This window comes from Astatotilapia calliptera, chromosome 12 (genome assembly GCF_964374335.1).
Source record: "Astatotilapia calliptera chromosome 12, fAstCal68.1, whole genome shotgun sequence".
Lineage (NCBI taxonomy): Eukaryota > Metazoa > Chordata > Actinopteri > Cichliformes > Cichlidae > Astatotilapia > Astatotilapia calliptera.
In genome coordinates, this window is record NC_137433.1 from 33,586,004 (window position 1) to 33,605,999 (window position 19,996).

At 41.0% G+C, this 19,996-nt stretch overlaps 1 protein-coding gene across 2 annotated transcripts; it reads right to left on the bottom strand.

The window, feature by feature from the left end:
* Positions 1 to 7,883: 7,883 nt before the first annotated feature.
* On the bottom strand, positions 7,884 to 19,560 carry LOC113033310 (protein transport protein Sec24C). Of its 2 annotated transcripts, XM_026186986.2 has the most exons (21): positions 19,313 to 19,560; positions 18,302 to 18,997; positions 18,150 to 18,208; positions 17,816 to 17,869; positions 17,411 to 17,522; positions 17,143 to 17,270; positions 16,874 to 17,009; positions 16,275 to 16,384; positions 16,054 to 16,166; positions 15,785 to 15,973; positions 14,816 to 14,912; positions 14,599 to 14,697; positions 14,303 to 14,470; positions 13,684 to 13,780; positions 13,456 to 13,604; positions 13,141 to 13,279; positions 12,250 to 12,371; positions 11,958 to 12,137; positions 11,033 to 11,230; positions 8,927 to 9,016; positions 7,884 to 8,421 (listed from the first exon to the last, which is right to left on the bottom strand). In XM_026186986.2, exons 2-21 carry the CDS (start codon positions 18,948 to 18,950, stop codon positions 8,281 to 8,283), a joined length of 3,030 nt encoding a protein of 1,009 aa, XP_026042771.2. In that variant the 5' UTR covers positions 18,951 to 18,997; positions 19,313 to 19,560; the 3' UTR covers positions 7,884 to 8,280. The 2 variants fall into 2 exon arrangements, with proteins under 2 accessions (XP_026042771.2, XP_080165564.1); XM_080309438.1 differs by lacking the exons at positions 13,141 to 13,279; positions 13,456 to 13,604.
* Positions 19,561 to 19,996: the final 436 nt, after the last annotated feature.

Sequence of the window (19,996 nt, forward strand, 5' to 3'; positions counted from 1 at the left end):
CTTTATATTGTAAGGTAGACCCTACAATAATACATACAGAGAAAAACCCAACAATCATATGACCCCCTGTGAGCAAGCACTTTGGCTACAGTGTCACAATGTTTTGTTTGGGGGGTTTTTTTTGTCTCTGCTGCTGTTTGGAAGCAGTCTGGCAGAGATTTTAAATGTCCCATATTTGGGCACCAGTTTAGCTCACTGGTTGAGCAGGTACTCATATGTCCTATAGTTAAAACAAGGTTGAAGTTTGACCCCAGTTCTTTGCTGTGTCTCTTACTCTGTTCCCTGTCTAGTCTTCACTGCTAACCTGTCTATAAAGGGAAAAAATGCTCTACTGCTACTTCCTGTGTCCCTTCACCCTCAGAGGAGAACATTACATTTGGGTTTTCTGCACCTTATACACCTCATCATTCTGCTCTGCATAGACCTGTTGCATCCCATGCATCCAAAACAGGACCATAGGGCTCAGGTGGTTATGTCACCAGTACCACAGAAACAATTAAATTGTTTATGTTAATGCTGTTCATAATATTATTTATGAAGACCCTAAAATACTACAGTTCTTCCTGGTGTGCAGGAAGAACTCCCTTTTAACAGGAAGACTCCTTCGGACGGACCGAAGAGTCAGGAAGGGGTATCGTTTTGTGGTTGTGTCTGTTTGAGTAGGTATTTTTCCAACATACTCCCATGCAGTTCTCTGAAAACACAACAGTGTGTAGTGGTGTTTGTAGTCTGAATACTTATTTGTTGAAAGGTGGAACCAGAGCAGGGAGAGGAATCAGGTTTTCCCCCATTCCAGAGTCCTCCGTGATTGGAAGAAACATGAAAAAACATCAAAGATAGACAAAAAAAATACAGTAATCCATTGTTTTAACAATCAGTTTCTGTGGCTGATGGACCAACAACAGAACAAGAGAGACAGCAAGACCAGTTGTACCATATACTTTGGACACAAGCAAGCAAGCAAGCAAGCAATTTATTTATATAGCGCTTTCAGATCAGCCACGAGCTGAACACAAAGTGCTGTACACTTGACATGCCAAACATGATACATTGAGCATGTTAAAAAAAATGAGAAAAATAGTAATAATAATATAAGATAAGTAATATATATATAAACACATTTAAAACAATAAAATCAGCACATTAGATTAAAACAATAAAATCAGGGTCAGACTGTGTCATAAGCCAAAGAGTAAAAATGAGTTTTAAGACGTGTTTTAAAAGTGGACAGTGAAGGGGCCTCTCTAATGTGCTGGGAAAGATTGTTCCACAGATTAGGAGCAGCAATAGAGAAGGCCCTGTCCCCTCTGAGCTTCCTCTTGGACCTGGGTACCTCCAGGAGCAGCTTGTCAGCTGACCTGAGAGACCTGGGGGGTGAGTAAGGATGCAGAAGCTCAGAGAGGTAAGTTGGGGCAAGACCATTTAAACATTTAAACACAAACATGAGAATTTTAAAATGAACTCTAAGATATACAGGCAGCCAATGGAGTGAAGCCAGGACGGGAGTTATGTGCTCTCTTTTACGAGTTCTGGTTAAAAGTCGTGCAGCAGAATTTTGGACCAGCTGCAGACGAGAGAGAAGATGCTGACTAACTCCACAATATAGTGCATTACAGTAATCTAAACGACATGAAATAAAAGCATGGATTACCGTTTCAAGATGCGGCTGAGATAAAATAGGTCTTATCTTTGCCAAGCGCCTTAGATGATAAAAACTGGACTTGACAGTACCCCTAATTTGACTATCTAATTTAAAATCACTGTCCATCTTAAAACCCAGGTTTGTAACAACAGATTTAAAATACTCTGCCAGGGGTCCCAAATCAATAGCGGAGGGTTCACAAGGTCCACTAGGACCAAACAGAATGACCTCAGTTTTGCTGGAATTGCATCTTAGAAAGTTTAGGGACATCCAAGATTTAATGTCTTCTAGACATGCTAAAAGTGGCTTAATAGAGAAGGCATCATTCTGCTTCAGAGGCAGATAGATCTGACAGTCGTCAGCATAGCAGTGGAGGGATATTCCATGCCTTCTGAGGATGGTTCCCAGGGGCTGTAAATATAATGAAAAAAGCAGAGGCCCTAAAATTGAGCCCTGCGGAACCCCAGACTGAAAAGTGGCAGAGGAAGACTCATACCCTAAAAAGTTAACACTAAAAGTTCTGTCGCAAAGATAAGACCTAAACCATTTCAAAGCAGTACCACGAATGCCTGCAAGATGGTGCAAGCGAGACAGTAAAATGTTGTGATCTACAGTGTCAAAGGCAGCTGTTAGGTCAAGGAGGACAAGAACAACATGATTGCCAGAGTCACAGGAAAGGAGGATATCATTAAAAACCTTTAAGAGTGCTGACTCCGTGCTATGCAAGTTTTTAAAACCTGATTGAAAGACCTCCAGGATACCATTCTCATTTAAAAAATCCATCAATTGGCAATGTACAATTTTCTCTAAGATTTTAGACATAAAAGACAACTTGGAGATAGGTCTGTAGTTAGCCAATACAGTGTGGTCCAGGGCAGGTTTCTTAAGCAAGGGTTGTACTACCGCATGCTTAAAATTAGCAGGGACTACACCAGATATTAAACTGCTGTTTATAACACTAAGAACAGCCTGGCCTATGCTAGGAAAAATCTCCTTAAAAAATTGTGGTGGGACAGGATCATTTGGGGAACCAGAGGGCCTCAGGTGGCCAACCACATCCTCTAAATATGAAAGAGACACAGGCTCAAACTGGTTAAAAACAGCAGAGCAAGGGATCAAGACAGAGGGGTCAGACTCAGGAGAAGAAATGAGAGCCCACGTGGTTGCAACCTTCTCAATGAAAAAACACATAAAATCATTAGACAGTTTATGAGAGGCCTCCAAACAGTCACTTTGTGGAGCATTTAAGACTAAGTCAATAGATTTAAATAACACACGTGGATTGTGACTGTTGGAGGAAATGATCTTTGAGAAGTATTTTCTTTTAGCCTCTTTGATTGCATCCTGATAGAGGCGCCAGCAGTCCTTTAGGTTTTGAAGAGACACCTGCAGTTTGTCCCTCTTCCATCTGCGTTCAGCTCTACGACACTCCCTCCTCACAGTCCGAGTGGCGTCATTAAACCAAGGATCGGTTTTAGCCTTGGGCTTCCTGGTTTTTAATGGTGCCACAGAGTCCAGAATGGTTAGGCAAGAAGATTGAAACCAGGAGCTGAGGTTCTCTGTGTCCAAGGGAGTACGATCGGCGGGGATAGACAGCTGGTTAAAAGCAGTTGAGAACTGGGCAGCAGTGAAAGGGTTAATAATCCGACAGCGGCGAACAGGAGCACCGGTTTGAGCTGTAGTGCGTGAAAACACAGCATCAAATAATACAGCCATATGGTCAGAGAAAGCAGTGTCAGTCACTTCCACATTAGACACAGGTAGACTGTGTGACAAGACCAGGTCTAGTGTGTGTCCGTGTTCATGTGTGGGACCAGGTACGGACTGGACCAGATTAAAAGAGTCAATGAGGCTTAAAAACTCCTTCACCAGAGGTTTATCAGGACAGCAGACATGGATATTAAAATCTCCCACAATAAGAACATGATCGTAGTTGGGCATAATCCCAGCTAGAAATTCTGAAAAGTCATTTATGAAATTCTTATTGTATTTAGGGGGACGATAAATAACAGCACAGCCTCCATCTGGCAACAAATGCTCTCTGCAGGCGATCAAACTATCCTTAGCTGTCTGTCAATATAATGCCAACAGAGAACCGTGTTCAGCACCCATATATGTAACCAGCTGAGGGCGAGGGGGGAAAGAATATAAAGTAGAATAGCAAAGAGACAGGAAAGAAAAATTAAAGGATGTTTTACACTAACCTGGTTCACCTCTAATAAGGTTAAATAGAAAAAAAGGTCTAATCTTAAAAATAGAGACGGTCTGTCTTTTTCCCGAGCCCAAACTGGGAGCTGGATCCAGAGGAGAGGTGAAGGCTCTGTCTTCTGTTCTATTTTTGGAAACTCTAGGAGCCACATGTAAGTCTGCAGTGCAAGAGCAAAGAGCACTGTTAGGATAAATTGGCACGATGTGGAAAAAAAGGATTTAAAAGGGAGAAAATGAAGAGAAGCTAATATTGGGAGAACCATGACTTCTCTTTCCAGTGTTTGTTAGCACTCTTTCAGCAGCATTTTCAATCAGCTAAAAGCTTTTTAGAAGTTAACATATTTTTTGATTCCTACACATTTTCCAAGCTGATGATTCCTATTGGTATATTACCACAAGTGGAAGATTCCAGTCGGTGGAAAAGCACAAATGGAAAATATCACTAGCAAACAGCCATTGTTTCCATGAAATGGGTTGTATGCTGAAATTATTTTTTTCATGTTATTTTACAGTCTTATGAGAATAAAAGCATTTTAGCTATTTGAAAAAGAAGAGTGCCCAGAGTTATTTGATTTTTAAACATTGCTACTGACTATTGACTGGTTCACCTAAAATATTAAAGCTCACCCGAAAAGTGGGATAAGCCTGGCTAAGGGCTAGGCTATATAACCACATGGACCCTTTTCCAGCAGGAAGAACTGATCAGAAATTCATTACTTACAAAAAATAATTTTGAGGCTTTTTGAAAAAATGTGCATTATAGTGAGAAAATAAGAGAAAATGCAAATTTGCCTTTAGAAAATAATACCATTATATAATATGATAAAAGTTGTAATACCATAACGTTATCGTCACTGTTTCCTTTTTTTTTTTTTTTTACTGAAAATCAGAAAAGAGTACTGACTATATATTTTGATACTAAGTCCTGACAGCAAAGATTATCTTGGGGTTGTAATGCTCCTGGTGGTTAAAATCAGCAATACAGCTATATTCTCTCTGCATGCATTTAAGATAAGATAAGATAAGATAAGATAACTCTTTATTGTCATTGCACAGTCATACATAGTACAGTAGTACAATGAAATTGGAAAAACTGTCCTACGTCGGCACTACATATAACACAACACGACACGATATGACACATCACAACGTAACAAACAACACAACACAGTATATTAACTTAGTATAAAAAAGAAGAAGAAGTGTATGTGTATTGCACACTGTTATTATTGCACATTAATTATTATTGCACCTTGTTATAAATATAAATATTATTGTTATCGTTTTAAACATTGTTACCTCCCCCTAAAAAGTCCAGGGAGGTATCCAGTCAGGTCAGCTATTTACATTGATCAGGGCTATTGCCCTGTTGTAAAAGCTGTCCTTGAGTCTATTTGTTCGGGACCTCAGCAGCCTGAACCTCCTGCCAGACGGCAGCAGCTTAAACACCCGGTGTCCTGGGTGTGTGCAGTCCCGTAGGATGCTGCGTGCCCTCTTGAGACAGCGAGTGCTGTACAGGTCCTTCAGGGAGGGAAGAGGATGCCCAATGATTTTTTGGGCCATGTTGATGACCCTCTGGAGTGCCTTTCTGTGTGCTGTGGTGCAGCTGGAGAACCACACACCGATGCAATATGTCAGCACACTTTCAATGGAGCAGCGGTAGAAGACGGTCAGCAGCTCCTTCTTCAGGTCCATTTTTCTGAGGATTCTCAGAAAGTGGAGACGCTGTTGGGCCTTCTTTAAGACCGCAGAGGTGTTAGAGCTCCATTGGAGGTCTGTGTCTAAGTGTGTATTTGGAGCAATTTGAATATGTGATGTTCAATCTTTGAAATACTTGAAGATGATGCACAGCCTACATTTCCTCATTCTTTATCTAAAAAAAAATAAGTTAGAAATTTTGTATTTGGTATTATTTTGTATTGTCATTCATTAATATTTGGAGGCGCTCAGTATAGTCTGTATCGACGTGTGTGCATAAACCACTCCTCTCACCATCGCTTTGGTCATGCCACCACATCAGGACTATTTTTTAGCTGCATGCAAAGTGACAGAAAACAGAGCTGGGTAGCATATAATTTATCCTTAAATCTAATAATTTTATTCATGCACCTTTGTGAAGATTAGTAATTAAATGTCATAGTTCACCTATCTTATCCAAATGAGTGCATCCGTCTTTATTTTCGTCTAAGAAACGATGTTGGATTCTATTATGAAAACAGCAATAATGAATTTCCGGTCTCGTGCTGATCAGCTCGGCTAAATTGACGCAGTCAACTTGAGTTGGTTCGCGGCTTCCTGAGCGGCAGCGGAGCTTCGACTCTTTGTCGCTCTCTGGTGGACAAACAGTCCAACGGCAAGCGCGACAACGTAATCGAACACACCTCCCGCCAGCTTGGTGCGTATTTCCAAATAGGGGCAAATATGAGAGAGCTTGTTTCTGCTGTCAAAACGTGCCGCTATGTGTGCAGTAAATAAAAGTTTTCTCTTCAAGTTTGAGGAAGAGTTACATCAGCATCTTCGTGACTTCCTCAAAACAACAAATATGTGTCAAGTAATGGACACAGCTGTGCAGGAAATATAATAAAAACTCATTAAGTATGAAAAAGTGCAAAACTGTATTTAGTACTGGCTACTTTAATGTTAAGCGTATGTAAAAGTACTTTTACTAAAGTGTTCTACCTCAGTATATATTTCATAGCTTATTTCTAAAGCGCAGTTTTGGCACTTTAACTTAGGTAAAGGATCTGAATACCTTCTTTACCACATTGTTTTTATTTTAAATTTTGTTTATTTTACTTATTTGTGAGGATTCAGATTATCCACAGCTTTTGTCCCTCATCACCGTCTGGACTCTCCCAAGAAGTCAAGTTTCATTTCAGATAGTGTTGGACAATGACTGGTTGCAGTTTAACCTCTACTCCTGAGGTCCACATCCTCTTTAGTGAAAATGGTTTCACTGATCTGAGCTCTACCCAAAATGCGTGAAAAGCCTACACACTACCAATAAAAACTACAGACATCAACTCAGCAGTTAGCAGATTTCTTGGAAGGACACGCTGACTAATAATGAATGTTGAATGTTCTATCTGCGTCTTTTCTTAATGAGCTGGACTCAAGACCTGGACAGAGGACATTGTGAAATTGGCCGGCAAAGCCTGAAATGGGCTAGAACAGAAACAAATACTCTTCAGAGAAATGCACACAAAAAAATAACTGTGATTAATCGTGAGAATCTGGGAGGATAAGAAGGTAACAAGATCTAAAAATAAAAGCTGTGAGATCAGAGACACGAGGACTAAGAATGAGACAGAGTTTGATGCAGGCCCAGATGGCTGCTGGTAATCAGATTACCTCTGAAAGAAACCATTCGCTGCAGGACAAATATTATTACAGCACTGACCTTTTAAACTCTGTCGTTATGAGATCAAATCTTCATAGGTTATTTAAAAATAAGCACCTTTCTACTTAAGCACTTCTGTCAATAAAACCTTTCTTCACAAGAAGAGATCACAAGAGGTGTTGGTCTGAAATAAGTAATCTCAGATATTTCAAAGAATGACTCGTGGACGAGGTAAATTTACAGTTCCCAAAATATACGAAGACAATACCTTCAGTAATTCTATGACACTGTGTAGTTTCACCCAAATCACAAGGTTTATATTTGCTGTTTTCTGAGAAAACTCCGTTGTTCTCGTATTCTTTGCAGTAGCACCACCATGGTTTGTTGGTCCAATGCACTTTATGAAAGAAACCTGAAACATTTTTTTTTTTTACATATTTTCTGTTGAGAGCCAATGAGCAATTGTTGGCATTTAGCTCAAAGCACCCAGGGCTCAACTACAACCTCACAGAGTGTGTCAAACTACACGTGCCCCCCGCAGCCCCTCGCCCATGCTTCAGCAACATGCTTGAGTGTTGCTTGTAGCAACATAATTGCTGTGAATTAATGTTATCAGCCACGTGGACTCATTAGACAGTTGCCCCTTTGGCCACAAATGAATCTGCTGCTGCAAGATGACACCTGAAACTTCCCTTCTTGACTGAGTTCATTTATTTATTGGACATATTTCTCACACAGAAACACATTCTGGGCATCGCACACACACTGAGACACACGTACACAAAAATCTCAGGCAAAGATTAGAGACTTTCCACGATAGAGGAATAAATGAACAGTCCATTCAAAACAAAAGAAGTCACACAAACATAAATAATATCACAGCAGTCCTTCAACAGATCAAATATTGCATCATTTGAAATGTCTCCATGCATTCCTTATATATCTGACTATAGACTTTCCTCATTACTCGATTACATTACTGTATGAGAGCTTTGTTCCTCCTGTGGTTGTTGTTTGAGGTGGATACTCTGTGGTTTCATCTTGTGTTAAAGACGTTGTATCCACATCTGTAAATATGTGTGTGTGTGTGTCACTGCAGCAGGCGGACAGAGTTGACGTGGAGATGGTAGAGGAAGTCTGCGTAGGACGCGCCTCCATTGGGGCTCTTGTCTTCCACAAGGTGGCGCTGCAGGGCCTCCTCGCAACTGTCGCCCTGCTTTACCACCCACAGCTGAAAAAGAACGATACGCAGGAGGTTACGCTTTCGAAAGCGTCTCCGGTCTTAAGTCGTGCTAATCTGTACACAGCTGCATTACATATACACACCAAGACTCAAAACACGAGTTTCTGCAGCTAACCCTGTCTGTGTCTATGACCTGAAATCACAGGGTGCTGCTGTGAAGAAGGCATCGGGCTCTGCAGGGAAACTTTCTTGCAAGATTTCAGCTTGCAGCTGATACATAACTCACCTTCTCCAGAGGAGTTTATGTTCCAGATAATAAATAAGCCTCTACAAAACTGTTGCCTGACTGATTCTGTACAAAACAGCATCACCATTCCTGAAAGAAGCAGTGTATCTCAGCGTGCAGGTTTATAGCTCAAATGAGAGCTGGGAACAGATGTGGACTGAACTCGCTGAGATGACAGCAGATGTGTAACATAAGGTCATCATACTGGGGTGATGCTGTCTGAACAAATAAACTCAGCCTTCAGCTGCAGTTGACACAGCCGCTCACCTTGCGGGTGCACGATGCCCCTGAGTTCAGTGTGTTGATCAGGGATCGGATACTAATGGACAGATGGTTTTCCAGAACTGGCAGCTTGGTCTGGAGGAAAAAACGGAACAAAAATGAAAAAGAAACACCTGAAAAATATATTTTTTAAAAGAACTTCTCATTCCACATAAACTGCTTTGTGGATGACATTTTCATAGGTGTGTTTTTATAGCACTTTGTTACAAACAAAAGCAATCATCACTTTATGTACTTAACATCTTTTTTTTTTACCTTCTTTTTTTTTTACTAAAAGAGCTGAGATTTAACAGTTTTATGGGCTTTTGTGTTTTGTTTTTTTACTCTGGCCACTTTTGACTAACATCTACTGACTCAACAGAGTAGGACAGTTAAACTCCCTCCCCCACACACACATATTAAAATGATTACAGAATGATGGCCTTACTGTTTGTTAATTCAGTCATGCAAACTGGCTGAATGTTGAAATATGACCAAAAGGCTCACTAACACTGATGGTGAGCTAGTGCACCTTTAAATAAACAAGCAGGACTGTCAGAAACAGTGCTCGCAGCATCAGTGGTCTATCTTACTCCTAACATCCAACATGACACTGCTGAATCCTCCCTCAAGGTCCTGGAGTGCATCTGTGGCCACTAAGTTTTATAGAGTGAAGCAGCTGCACCTTGGTGTGGACGACGCTCATGCTTCAGGATTTCCTCCAGAAGAAACGAGCTCGCAGGATCAGGAAACTTAGGTGGTTCTTTGGTGGAGTCCAGACAAGTTCAATTATCAGAAAAGACGCTAAATCATACATTTAACGTTACAGCTGGGCCCTTCTGTGTGGAGTTTTTTCGACTTGTTTTCTCTGTCATGTGATTCGATAACTCTGAATTGACGGGAAAGTATACGTTTAAAGAGACTGAGCTCATGGCTCATTGTTAGTCAGTGGTGATAGTCTTGGTTGTTATGCAGCTGTACTGTTTAAAAGACTGTGAAACCTGCAGTCAGCTGAGACTGAAGAAGTCACTCGGATGAGTGAAAGCGCTGCAGATAAACAGAATCAACTTTCCTGGGTTTTACTCGGATTATTGAGCGTGCATCCCAACCCAGATGATTATGCTGTGAGCTCTGGTTAGACAAGCATTCATGTTACACTGAATGGCATTTGTTTCTGGAGTAATCTCTGATGATCAGACGCGCTTCCAGTTTAAGTGCATTTAGTTTATTTTTTAACACGATGGCTGCTTTGCTTTAATGGCCTCCATGGTCACAATGGGCTAAAAAATCTCTGCTTTATGTGCTGCTCCACCAGTAAGTGACCACACGGTGTGCATGTCTATTCATCTTCTCTGCGCTCTTATAACAGATACCCCATTCTTCACTCTCTGTGAGGTGGTTGCAGGATTAGAAAGCTGCATGCTCAGAGGTTTTTGACTTGTGATCACCTCCATGGGAGAAATATTGCCCGACTATAAAACTAGCTGAAATGTTGACGGTAATTTTAGTGTCCAGGGAGGCAGCAGAGCGAGGGTTCAGCGGTCAGAATGAAATAAAACAGTGAAGATGTAAAACTGAAAAAGCATTGCCTCTGCAGCAACCTCCCTTGATACATTTAATTTCACTCAAATAAGCAGCCAGCTTCAGTCCCTTTAGTTCATGTTTGCCTGTTTATGCACGACGACTGCAGCGCTTTAGTCTCTGCTGTAACTGCAGAAAATAAATCATTCATCCGATTCATGTGGTGTTGACGTGGGAAGCGACCGTACGGTGTGCCTCTTATCTTTTATCTCCATGCCCTCATAAATGCATAGTGTTTTCTGTGTATATGTTATTGTAATGAAGTTGTTTTTGAAAATGTAATGTTATTAAATATGACTCATTTTAATGAGTACATCAAAAATGAGAGCAGAAATTACATTATGGTAGACCTCTGTGACCCTTTCCATCAAAATAACAAAGCTCTGCTCTGTAAATCAGTTATTATAGTGATCACAGTTTATTTACAATAAAGTAATAAATATATTTATCATCATAAAGAAAGAAAATTTAAATGCCACTAAAATCTGACATAATCTCTTCTATGCATCCATATCTTTCCTCAATCCTCACCTCTCCAGAGGGCAGGGATGAAAAACAGCTGGTGTTGAAGAGCTCAACCAGTGTGCATGCTGGGACTTGGGTGCCCACCCATAGCAGCAGCGTGAGGGGTGTATGAACCAAATAAAGACCTCTGGGCTCCAGGCTAGCTGCAGAGCAGCGCAGTGCCTCCTCTGGTTTTGGAAGGTTGGAGCTGTCAGTTGATAAAGGCTGCAGGTGACGGAGGAGTGAAAAGCTGAATTTAGTAAAAGTCTTCAAAGCTCAAAATGGCACAAGTGGAACTGTCCAATGGTGCAAAGGCTAAGCTAATGGTGACTATTTAAAGGAGCAATCACTTACTAAATACATAGCGTTGCTATTTTAAGCGCAATCTCTATGCTGACTTGTTCAATGGAAAAAGAGGTCACAGTTCACCACTAATGCAGGGCTGGAGAAATACTAGTTTGTCAATGACTCATCAGCACCGTGGCCTGTGCTGCCTGGCTGTGACTGCACTCTGTTCTTAAAATAGAGAATAGTTTGCTACATGTAACAGGAAATCAATCCTTTCTCTTTCTCCTTTCGTTTTATGAATGAAAAACTAAACTGTGCAGACAGTTTTTCTGCTGAAACCTCACTGCATTTAAATATATATGTAAATTTAAAAATCACGGTAATGATACAATTAAAAATAAATAAAGTAATTCTTAATACAGCTAGTGACACTTATTGTACCATAAGAATAAATTCTTCTTGCTTTTAGAATATCTCATCACGACATGTGAGCATAAATTCTAACCATTTCTCTCTGCTTCATCCAAATGAGCATCTGACACTATTTTGAAGTTACTTTATCACAACTTTATCCTGACATATTAGCGTCACTCTGATCAAGAACACCTTTATTTAACAGAATAAAGACATGTAAGACAAACTCCCATGTGTTGATGGCACTGACCAGAGGCAGCAGCAGAGGGTAGAAGTGTGTGGCAGTGCTGCAGGTGTCCATGCGCAGCACCTGGCAGCGCTGCTGCAGGCGCTGATGGATGGAGCTCCTCAAGCCTGGCAGCAGCACTTCACTCTTCCTCAGGCTGTTGATGTAAACAGGAAGAGCTCGCAGATACTGAGGAAGAACCAGCTACAGGACGCACACAGTGCAGTACGTATGGTCAGCAAGATTCAAAACAATTCAACTATGTGCAATATAATAAAACCATAAAAAGCGGGACATGTGTACGCAATGTTCTCACCTGCCCCGCGGACACTGAAGCAGAGCAGCAGTGTTTTCGATAGGACGCCAGCGCTTCCGTAACCTCTGTCTGCAGCTCCTCCCTCAGCTCCTGCAGGGGGCGCTCCTGTACTGCACAGTACACTGACCAGACAGAACGAAGGCATCATTTGAATATCATTTGGTAGCTTCAGATGTTAATATTTATGAGGATGTTGGTGCCTTTATTAAAAGAAGAGAAGACAACATCAATACCTCAGAATCTTTACATCAAGCTTCATTCAGACCTCAGTGTAAATGCCGTCACTTTACAGGGGCGAGTGAATAATTTTACCAAGATGCCACATGAGAGACTGTAAAGCTGCATCTATAAGCTTTTAAAGAGATAAACTTACTATTGCACAGACTTACAAAAACCCCAAATAAAACTGGTAAACAGATGATTAATAGCACGAGATAGGTGGTTTTAATGACGTCATATTTTTATTAATAATAATATTAAAAAATATTACAGATTATTGAGCGCAGATAATTGTATATTGATTAATTTCAGGTTTTCATGCAATTTTCATTATGTTTAGGATTGACTCACCTAAATATTTTAGTATTTGAATATTTGTTCACTTTAAGGATTTAGTTATTTATTCGTCTTAAAAAGCAGAAAGCTGTTTAATCTGACTTTCGTTTCCTTGGTGTTGCTCTCTGCTCCTGTTCTGTTTATCGAGTGACAGAAGGCTGCAGCTCTCTGAGTCTTCATATTACATGAAAGTAGAGCAGAAATCCCAGCAGGACTCCTTCCTTTAACTTGTGTGTAGGCAGATTTTGTCACACAATATAATTTATATTGTTATAAAGTTAGAAAACATCAAAGACAGCTCTAACAGTCTACCCGTGAACAGTGCAAACTCCTTACTCTTCTTGCAATAGAAGGTGAGTAGTGTTTGGGCCTGGTAGTGACGAAAGGTGTCCTGTAGCTGACGTGAGCACCGCAGGGTCAGAGTGTGAACCCTGGTCCTCCGGTCTCCTGTCTGGAGGGTGTAAGATAAAACAACCTGACACACAGGACAAAAGGGAAAAAAACAGGTTTAGTGTACAGCTAACATGTAAACAGGTTCCCAGTATGTGCAGTTACCGTTTCATCGATACATCGATATCACCTTATTTGTAAACTACATCAGCAAAAAAGCTTTAAAATTGTCACTATAATGGATTTAAATGACAGACCCACCTGTATGGCTACGCCCCTCGTCTCATCCAGAGCTCTGGTGTGTGCGAGCTCCACAGCCAGTGTGGTCCACGTATCGAGGGTGGCCAAAGTGACACGTCCAGGGTTAGAACCAGGAACAAACAGCCCGTAACAGCCGGACACGCGTAAATCTAGTGAGACGCGTACATGTAATGGAAGCATTTCTGCAGAGCACTCCCTGCAAAATCTTAACTAAGAAATAAATCTCACCTTTGCTGACAAATATCCTGAGCTCAGCCTTGTAGCCTGTGTGTGTCTCTACAGTCCTCTTTAGATCAGTGCTGAAACGCTCTCTGTCCAATTCTCCCTGTGAAGCATATAAAAAAGATACCAGTTTACAACCAGACCTCACAAAACATTTTCCAAATCGTCATTATACAGATACAGATAAAAGACCTCCTGCAGTACTGATAAATCTGATGGCCTCTTTAATTTTCTCCAGATGGCTTTTTTCTAGTTCCATCTGCTTGTCTGCTGATGTAAGAATCTAGACCTCCTGTTTTTATTCTTGGTTTAAAAAGCACCATTTGTCACATGTATTTGCACACATTTTAAACAGGATTTGTAAGAGTGAAGCAGAATGTAATTTGTCACCCCATTAGGATAACTAACTGCAGGCTGTAGGCTTTAAATTGAGCTGGACTTTAGTGTAGTGTCATTTTTAGTTACTGTGTCTCCTATGTGGCAACCTTCATGGTTATAAATATGCCATGTTTGATGTTGCAGTGTTTACAACCATCACTTAATTCAGTATTATTCAACGTCCAGGATTTTAACCATTTCATTTGTGGAATTCTCAGTGAAACAGTAGGAAAAGCCGCTGATTTACCTGGAGGTGGCTGTAAGTGTGCAGAGCTCCACCTGTCAAATATGGAATGTCGCCTGGCCAAGCCCCACCCACATCTTGGTGAGAGAGGACAAACAGATGAACACCACATCCCTGATGGACGCACTCCTTGACCACTGACACGGCCTGTTCTGATGGCTGAAAGATGGACTGTGGGAGGGGGAGGAGAAAGAAATTTACATATGGTGAGGGGTCATTCACCAAGGATGAGTTCAACGGTTACATTGCGACCCTAGTACCCACAGATGTTTACACCTTATGGCATTGAGATAGTCTACCTTTGGTTTGTTGGTGCCAAAGAAGCCTGAGCTTGTATGTCCAGTCTCTATCAGAGAGGTAGTATGGAAGATCAGCAGCTTGCCAGGACAACCCAGACCCTAGTTTGTAATACAGTCAGTTATGATTTTATCAATATTTAATGCAGCCACATCGCACAAAGAAAAACCTTTAATTGTGACATTTAGCCTGATGAAGTTTAGTGCAGTTATGCCAAACCTGTAGTACAGCAAGTCCTGCTTTGACAGGCAGCTCCATGGGAACTCCACCGGAGTCAGTTCCTTCTGTGTTGAACTGAGGAACGAGTTGTAACACGCTGCATGAAGAACAGAGACAAACAGATTGTGAAACTCATAAAAGACATCAAGACAAGACTATACTTACATCAGAGTTTAAAAACAGTGGCACCTGCAAGTGCTACCAATCAGCCTCCTAGCACTTATGGTATCAATTTGAAATTCCTGGGTGACTTCCTAAGTAAGTGCATTAACAAACTTGAATGTAAATGACACCTAACCGCCTGCCTGCCAGGGTTTTGTGGTAATTAGCATACTAGCATTGTTTTCCTAAAAACATGTCTACCATGGGTTAGGGTTATTAGGGTAATAGGGCTATTATCTACCTTATTAAGCCATAAAAACAGCTCATGAGTTTAATTTTTGTAAACGAGGAAAAGTGAGAAATAAAATGGCAATAAGACAGAGTTCACCTGTTTGTGATGGGTCAAGTTAATTGCTGCATTATCAGAAACAGCCTGCATGTAAATGCCAGCTTGACCCCACATGGTCGCACACCTGGTACCTGTGTTTGAAGCAATCATTTCAAAGGCAACACGATTGCAGGTTTATTGCATACATTTGCAATTATTTTGCCTGTTCTATAGTCTCCAGCCAGCGTTTTCACTATAGTGACTGCAGCATTTGTGGCACCACAGTGGTCAAGGCCACTGAATGAGATCAGGGGAGTAACCATGACAAATGTGCCAAATTCCACAGCTTTTTATCAACATGGACCTCAAACGTTGTGGTTGCCTGTGCTGATTCCCTGCTTTGCTACCAATAAAAGATAAAATATTACTTGAAAGAGTGAAACGTGAAACACTGACATGAACAAAGTAGCACCACTGCATCAGTTAGTCATACAGACTCGGCAAAATACATCTGAAAAAACTGTTAGCATCTCTGTTACCTGTCGATGCTGCTGATACAGTCTTTGAGGGGCACCAGAAGTCCTTCCCTCACAGGAAGCTGCAGGTCTTCTGTCTCTGTGATGACCAGCATGTGTGGGCGGGACAGTTCAGGAGTGAGGTCGTAGAGGTGGATCCTGCTGTCATACGTCATCAAACCAACACGGACATCTAAAGCATCACCATCCTCCCTAAACACACAGGATGAAACCTTAAAGACAAACCAGGATTTATCAAAATTGCACAGGAATATTACTGAACACTGTTTTACCTGTTCATAGAGTTAAGCAGCATTTGTATTTGTTGTGTTACAAATTCCAAGTGTCCTCCTCTCAGTGCTGAGACAGACACATCTATGGCTAGAAGGAGTGCAGCAGCTTCCCCCTGAAACAATATGACAAGCGTGTCACAGTTGTACTTAAATTTCACAAAGCCTGTTTTCAAGAGCAGCTAATGATCATCAACGTGCAAACAAAACTGTAAATGGGTAACCTTCTGAGAATTGAGGATTTCATATGACCCCGTGCTGAGTTCAGGCCTCTTCTCCTTATCGACCCGAACCCCGTTCACACCATTGGTAGGCTGGTAGTGCTGCCATGGTACTGAAACACAAGAGAAGACAGACAAACTGCAGCTACACAAAAAGCAACAAAATACAACAAACTACACTCAGTTTGTCCACAGCAGTTCAATACACTGAAATGGCTCTTAAACTTCTTACTCGTCTTCATTCCACCAATATTTTAAGTATTTTTACTCAAACAAGTACATTCCATAAATCCATAAAGTCTTCAGGTCAAAAAGACACAAAATATTTTTCTGTTAATAAACAGTACAGTGTAGAAAAAGTTGGTAAAAAAACAAACTATTGAAGGAAACAAAAGACAGTACAAATTTAATTTAATTTAAAGTGAAAGCAAGGAGTTTATTATCAAGCTCGACCCCTGGAATACACGACTGCCCTTAGTGTTTGTACAGACCACATAACTACTGCATAGATGAAGTTTAGTGTATTTGAATTTAATCAAATATAGTTTTTTTTTTTGTATTTCTGGTATTTGTGAGTTTACCTTGTCTCTGTTAAATCTTACCTTCACTGAGTTTGCCACAGAAGGGGCAGTAAAACCTTTGACCACAATCCTGCCAGCCCATCGCTGGACACATGGAAGCTCCACACCCCCTACAGCCCACAACACACTCTGTTTCTTTGCACAGTGGGAGTGGCTTCTAGAGGCAACAAACACACACATTTAATGCATCTAATATCTAAATGCCATATTAGTTAATTATAGCAACAGTATTGTAGCTTCATCTCCATTTTTAACTGAATATGAAGCAAACTGAGCAGCGAGAAACTAACCTCTTCAGCACTTTGTTTTACCAGAGGGGTGATCAGAGTGCCCAGCGGCAGACGGCTAAGCAGAGCGGCCTGACCCTCACAGGGCACACAGTACGAAGTGGAGTGGATGGCAAAAGGACTTGCATTACCTACAACAGAGATAAGCACAGAGGATCACAGATGGGATGCAGGTTTTAAGTAATGGTGATGCACTGGTGAATATGCCATCTGCAACCAGAGTGCTGGATAAAATAAATTTAGGAATACAGACAGTTTTGTGTGTGTTCACCTCTGTCCTCTACGATACAGGAAGTAGTTGCCAATGGAGGAAGACTGGAAAAAGGCTCAGAGGTAAAAACCTTCCCCTCCCACTCAGCCTTGTCTTCCGTCATCACCTTCACCTAAGGCCAAGAGAGAAACAAGAGGCGGAATCAAGAATATGTTAACATTTCAGAGGAAAGACATATACGTGTAAATGCATGGAAGTAAGGATAAATACTAAGCTGCAAAAGAAACAAGCAGAAATAGTTAACGATACTTTACATTAATGGAAATTAGACATATTAGGGAGAGAACATGCATCGTCCTTCAGACTAAAAGCCTGAGAGAAGTTGAAGAGAAAATTATTCTTCACTTTAAAGGAGCAGACAGGAGTTAGGAAAAGACAGAAAGGTAAGAGGATAAAAGAACTTACAGCGCTAGGCAGTAGCTCTGGGTCTAGACCATAACGAGATTCAGAGTTAAGAGACTGCAGAGAGGAAAGGTAAAAGCTCATTCTCAGAGCTAAGATGACATACAGGTGATAACAGAGTCAACACGAGCTGATGTTCAACCTAGTTTCTGATTCTAAAGAATAAAGGTTCCTCAGTTTTACAGCAGAGTAAACACACGTGAAGAAGTTAGCTTATAATGTTAGAAACTTATAAACAACTTCCTTAAATTTATGGGGTTCTAAAGACTAAGAAATTATTTTGCTATAAATTATTAGAATTATATATATGCATATTTAATATTAGATGTTTCCTCACCTGAGGTGTGAAGCTTTTGACCTGTGCAGCTGCAGTGGGAACAAACTGGTTTATGTTTTCTGGGGAGAAAGGGGAGATCCAGAATAGTAATAAGTGGTCTATTTTTATTCACACTACAGCACATGACATCTGATTAATATTAATGAACTCACCTCCAGAGTGTGCTGGAAGTGTCCACTGAGGCTGCTGTTCGATGGGAGATGTGGGCGAGGCATGATTGTGAGTAAATACTGCAGATGATCTGGCATTTGCTCCCTCAAATCCAGGCTGAGGTATACACTGTAGACTCTCGTTTTCATATAAAGGAGGCCTAATGGGCAAATGATTTTGATGTGGTGACTGAGGTCCATTTACTGAATCCTGCTGTGTGTAGGGATGCTGGAAATGTTGAGCTACAGCTTGGTAAGGGTTGTGAGGGGAATGAAGTGATGTCCATTGGGTGTCACAAGGATGAATGTCTTCATTCATGTTACCTCCTTGGCTTGCAGCTGGAATCGTGGCTGAAACATCAGGAATGACTGGCTGCACACTGTGGTCGGTGTTATTAACATGTAACAAGCTGTTATGAGGATTGTTGTTATTGGGTGAAAATACAGTGAAGTCTCTCTGGAAGCTGGAGCTGGACATCTGGAGGTGGTTGTAGCAAGGAGTGTAATCAGAAGGAGACCTCAGGTTGAGATGCTGAAAGCTGGGCAGAGGGTCAAAGAGGTGTCTTGGAGGTGAAGCTGTGGACCAGTCCTTCTGACCCGCCCACGGCTGGCAGGGTGTCTGGCTCTGATTGGCTGAGGGGACGTCCATCATGCTCCATAACCATCACTGATAGGTGTATTTCGTTTTGGAGGCGTCACCTAAAGAGAAAACAGAAAAATATATCAGGAGGGTTGTAATGTGATCCTGCGCTCTCCACTGACACAGGTTAGATTTTGGAATACGTTGCATTTTCAAAAACACAGATTTTTCGCTATGAGTTCAGTTTCTATGATTTTTAAGCAAATTTTAGCAGAAACTGTCGAGTCTACATAACCGCTAGCTGTCCTTCGGATAGCACCGGATCTAAATGATCATGAAACAGATCAGTAACAGTACACATAAGCAAACACGATGAGATAAAACACCAATGACTCAAGAAACAAATTCATATTCGGTTATAAAAGACTTAATACCCTCGGACATCAAAGGAAACGGCGGGCTCCGCATGCAGCACTTGAACATTTGCGTCCTCATTTTCGCCTCCCCTACACCGGAAGCGAAATGCTTTACGTTATATTAAAATGTAGAAGAATGCACGAATGCAATAATAGTAGTTTTGTAAGCGTTTGATAGTAGCTCCAGCATCCCCGGTTCCCGTTATACACCTGAGACTCACTGCAATGGAAGCGTCATCACGCTGGAAAGTCTCACGTTTCCGTTTGTCCTTTCACAGTAAAAGCCTCCAAAACGTACATATTTAATTCGGTTACTAATTTGGAGTTATATAATGGGACTAGATGAAAATGTTTTCTATACTATATCATCTGTGCTGAATTTCAGATTATTGCACATTTATTTAAATAATTTAAAAGTAGCTGCTAATTCTTTCCAGCTGAAGATGCCCAGAAAACCTGAAAAGTAACTAAATACATATATGGTAAATGAAATAAGGTCAGCCAACAAGAAGCTACAATACTAAACACGTGCTTAAATGAGTGTCAGATTGGCGACCTACTAAGGGTGTACCATGCCTCTCTGTTACTGTTAAGAATGAACAGTGCAGTTCTGTCACCAAGTACTTTCTTTTTGAGAAATTAAGATACTGTTTTGATGAACCTTTTATAGTTATATTTGATCAAATTCAAACATTCTGAATG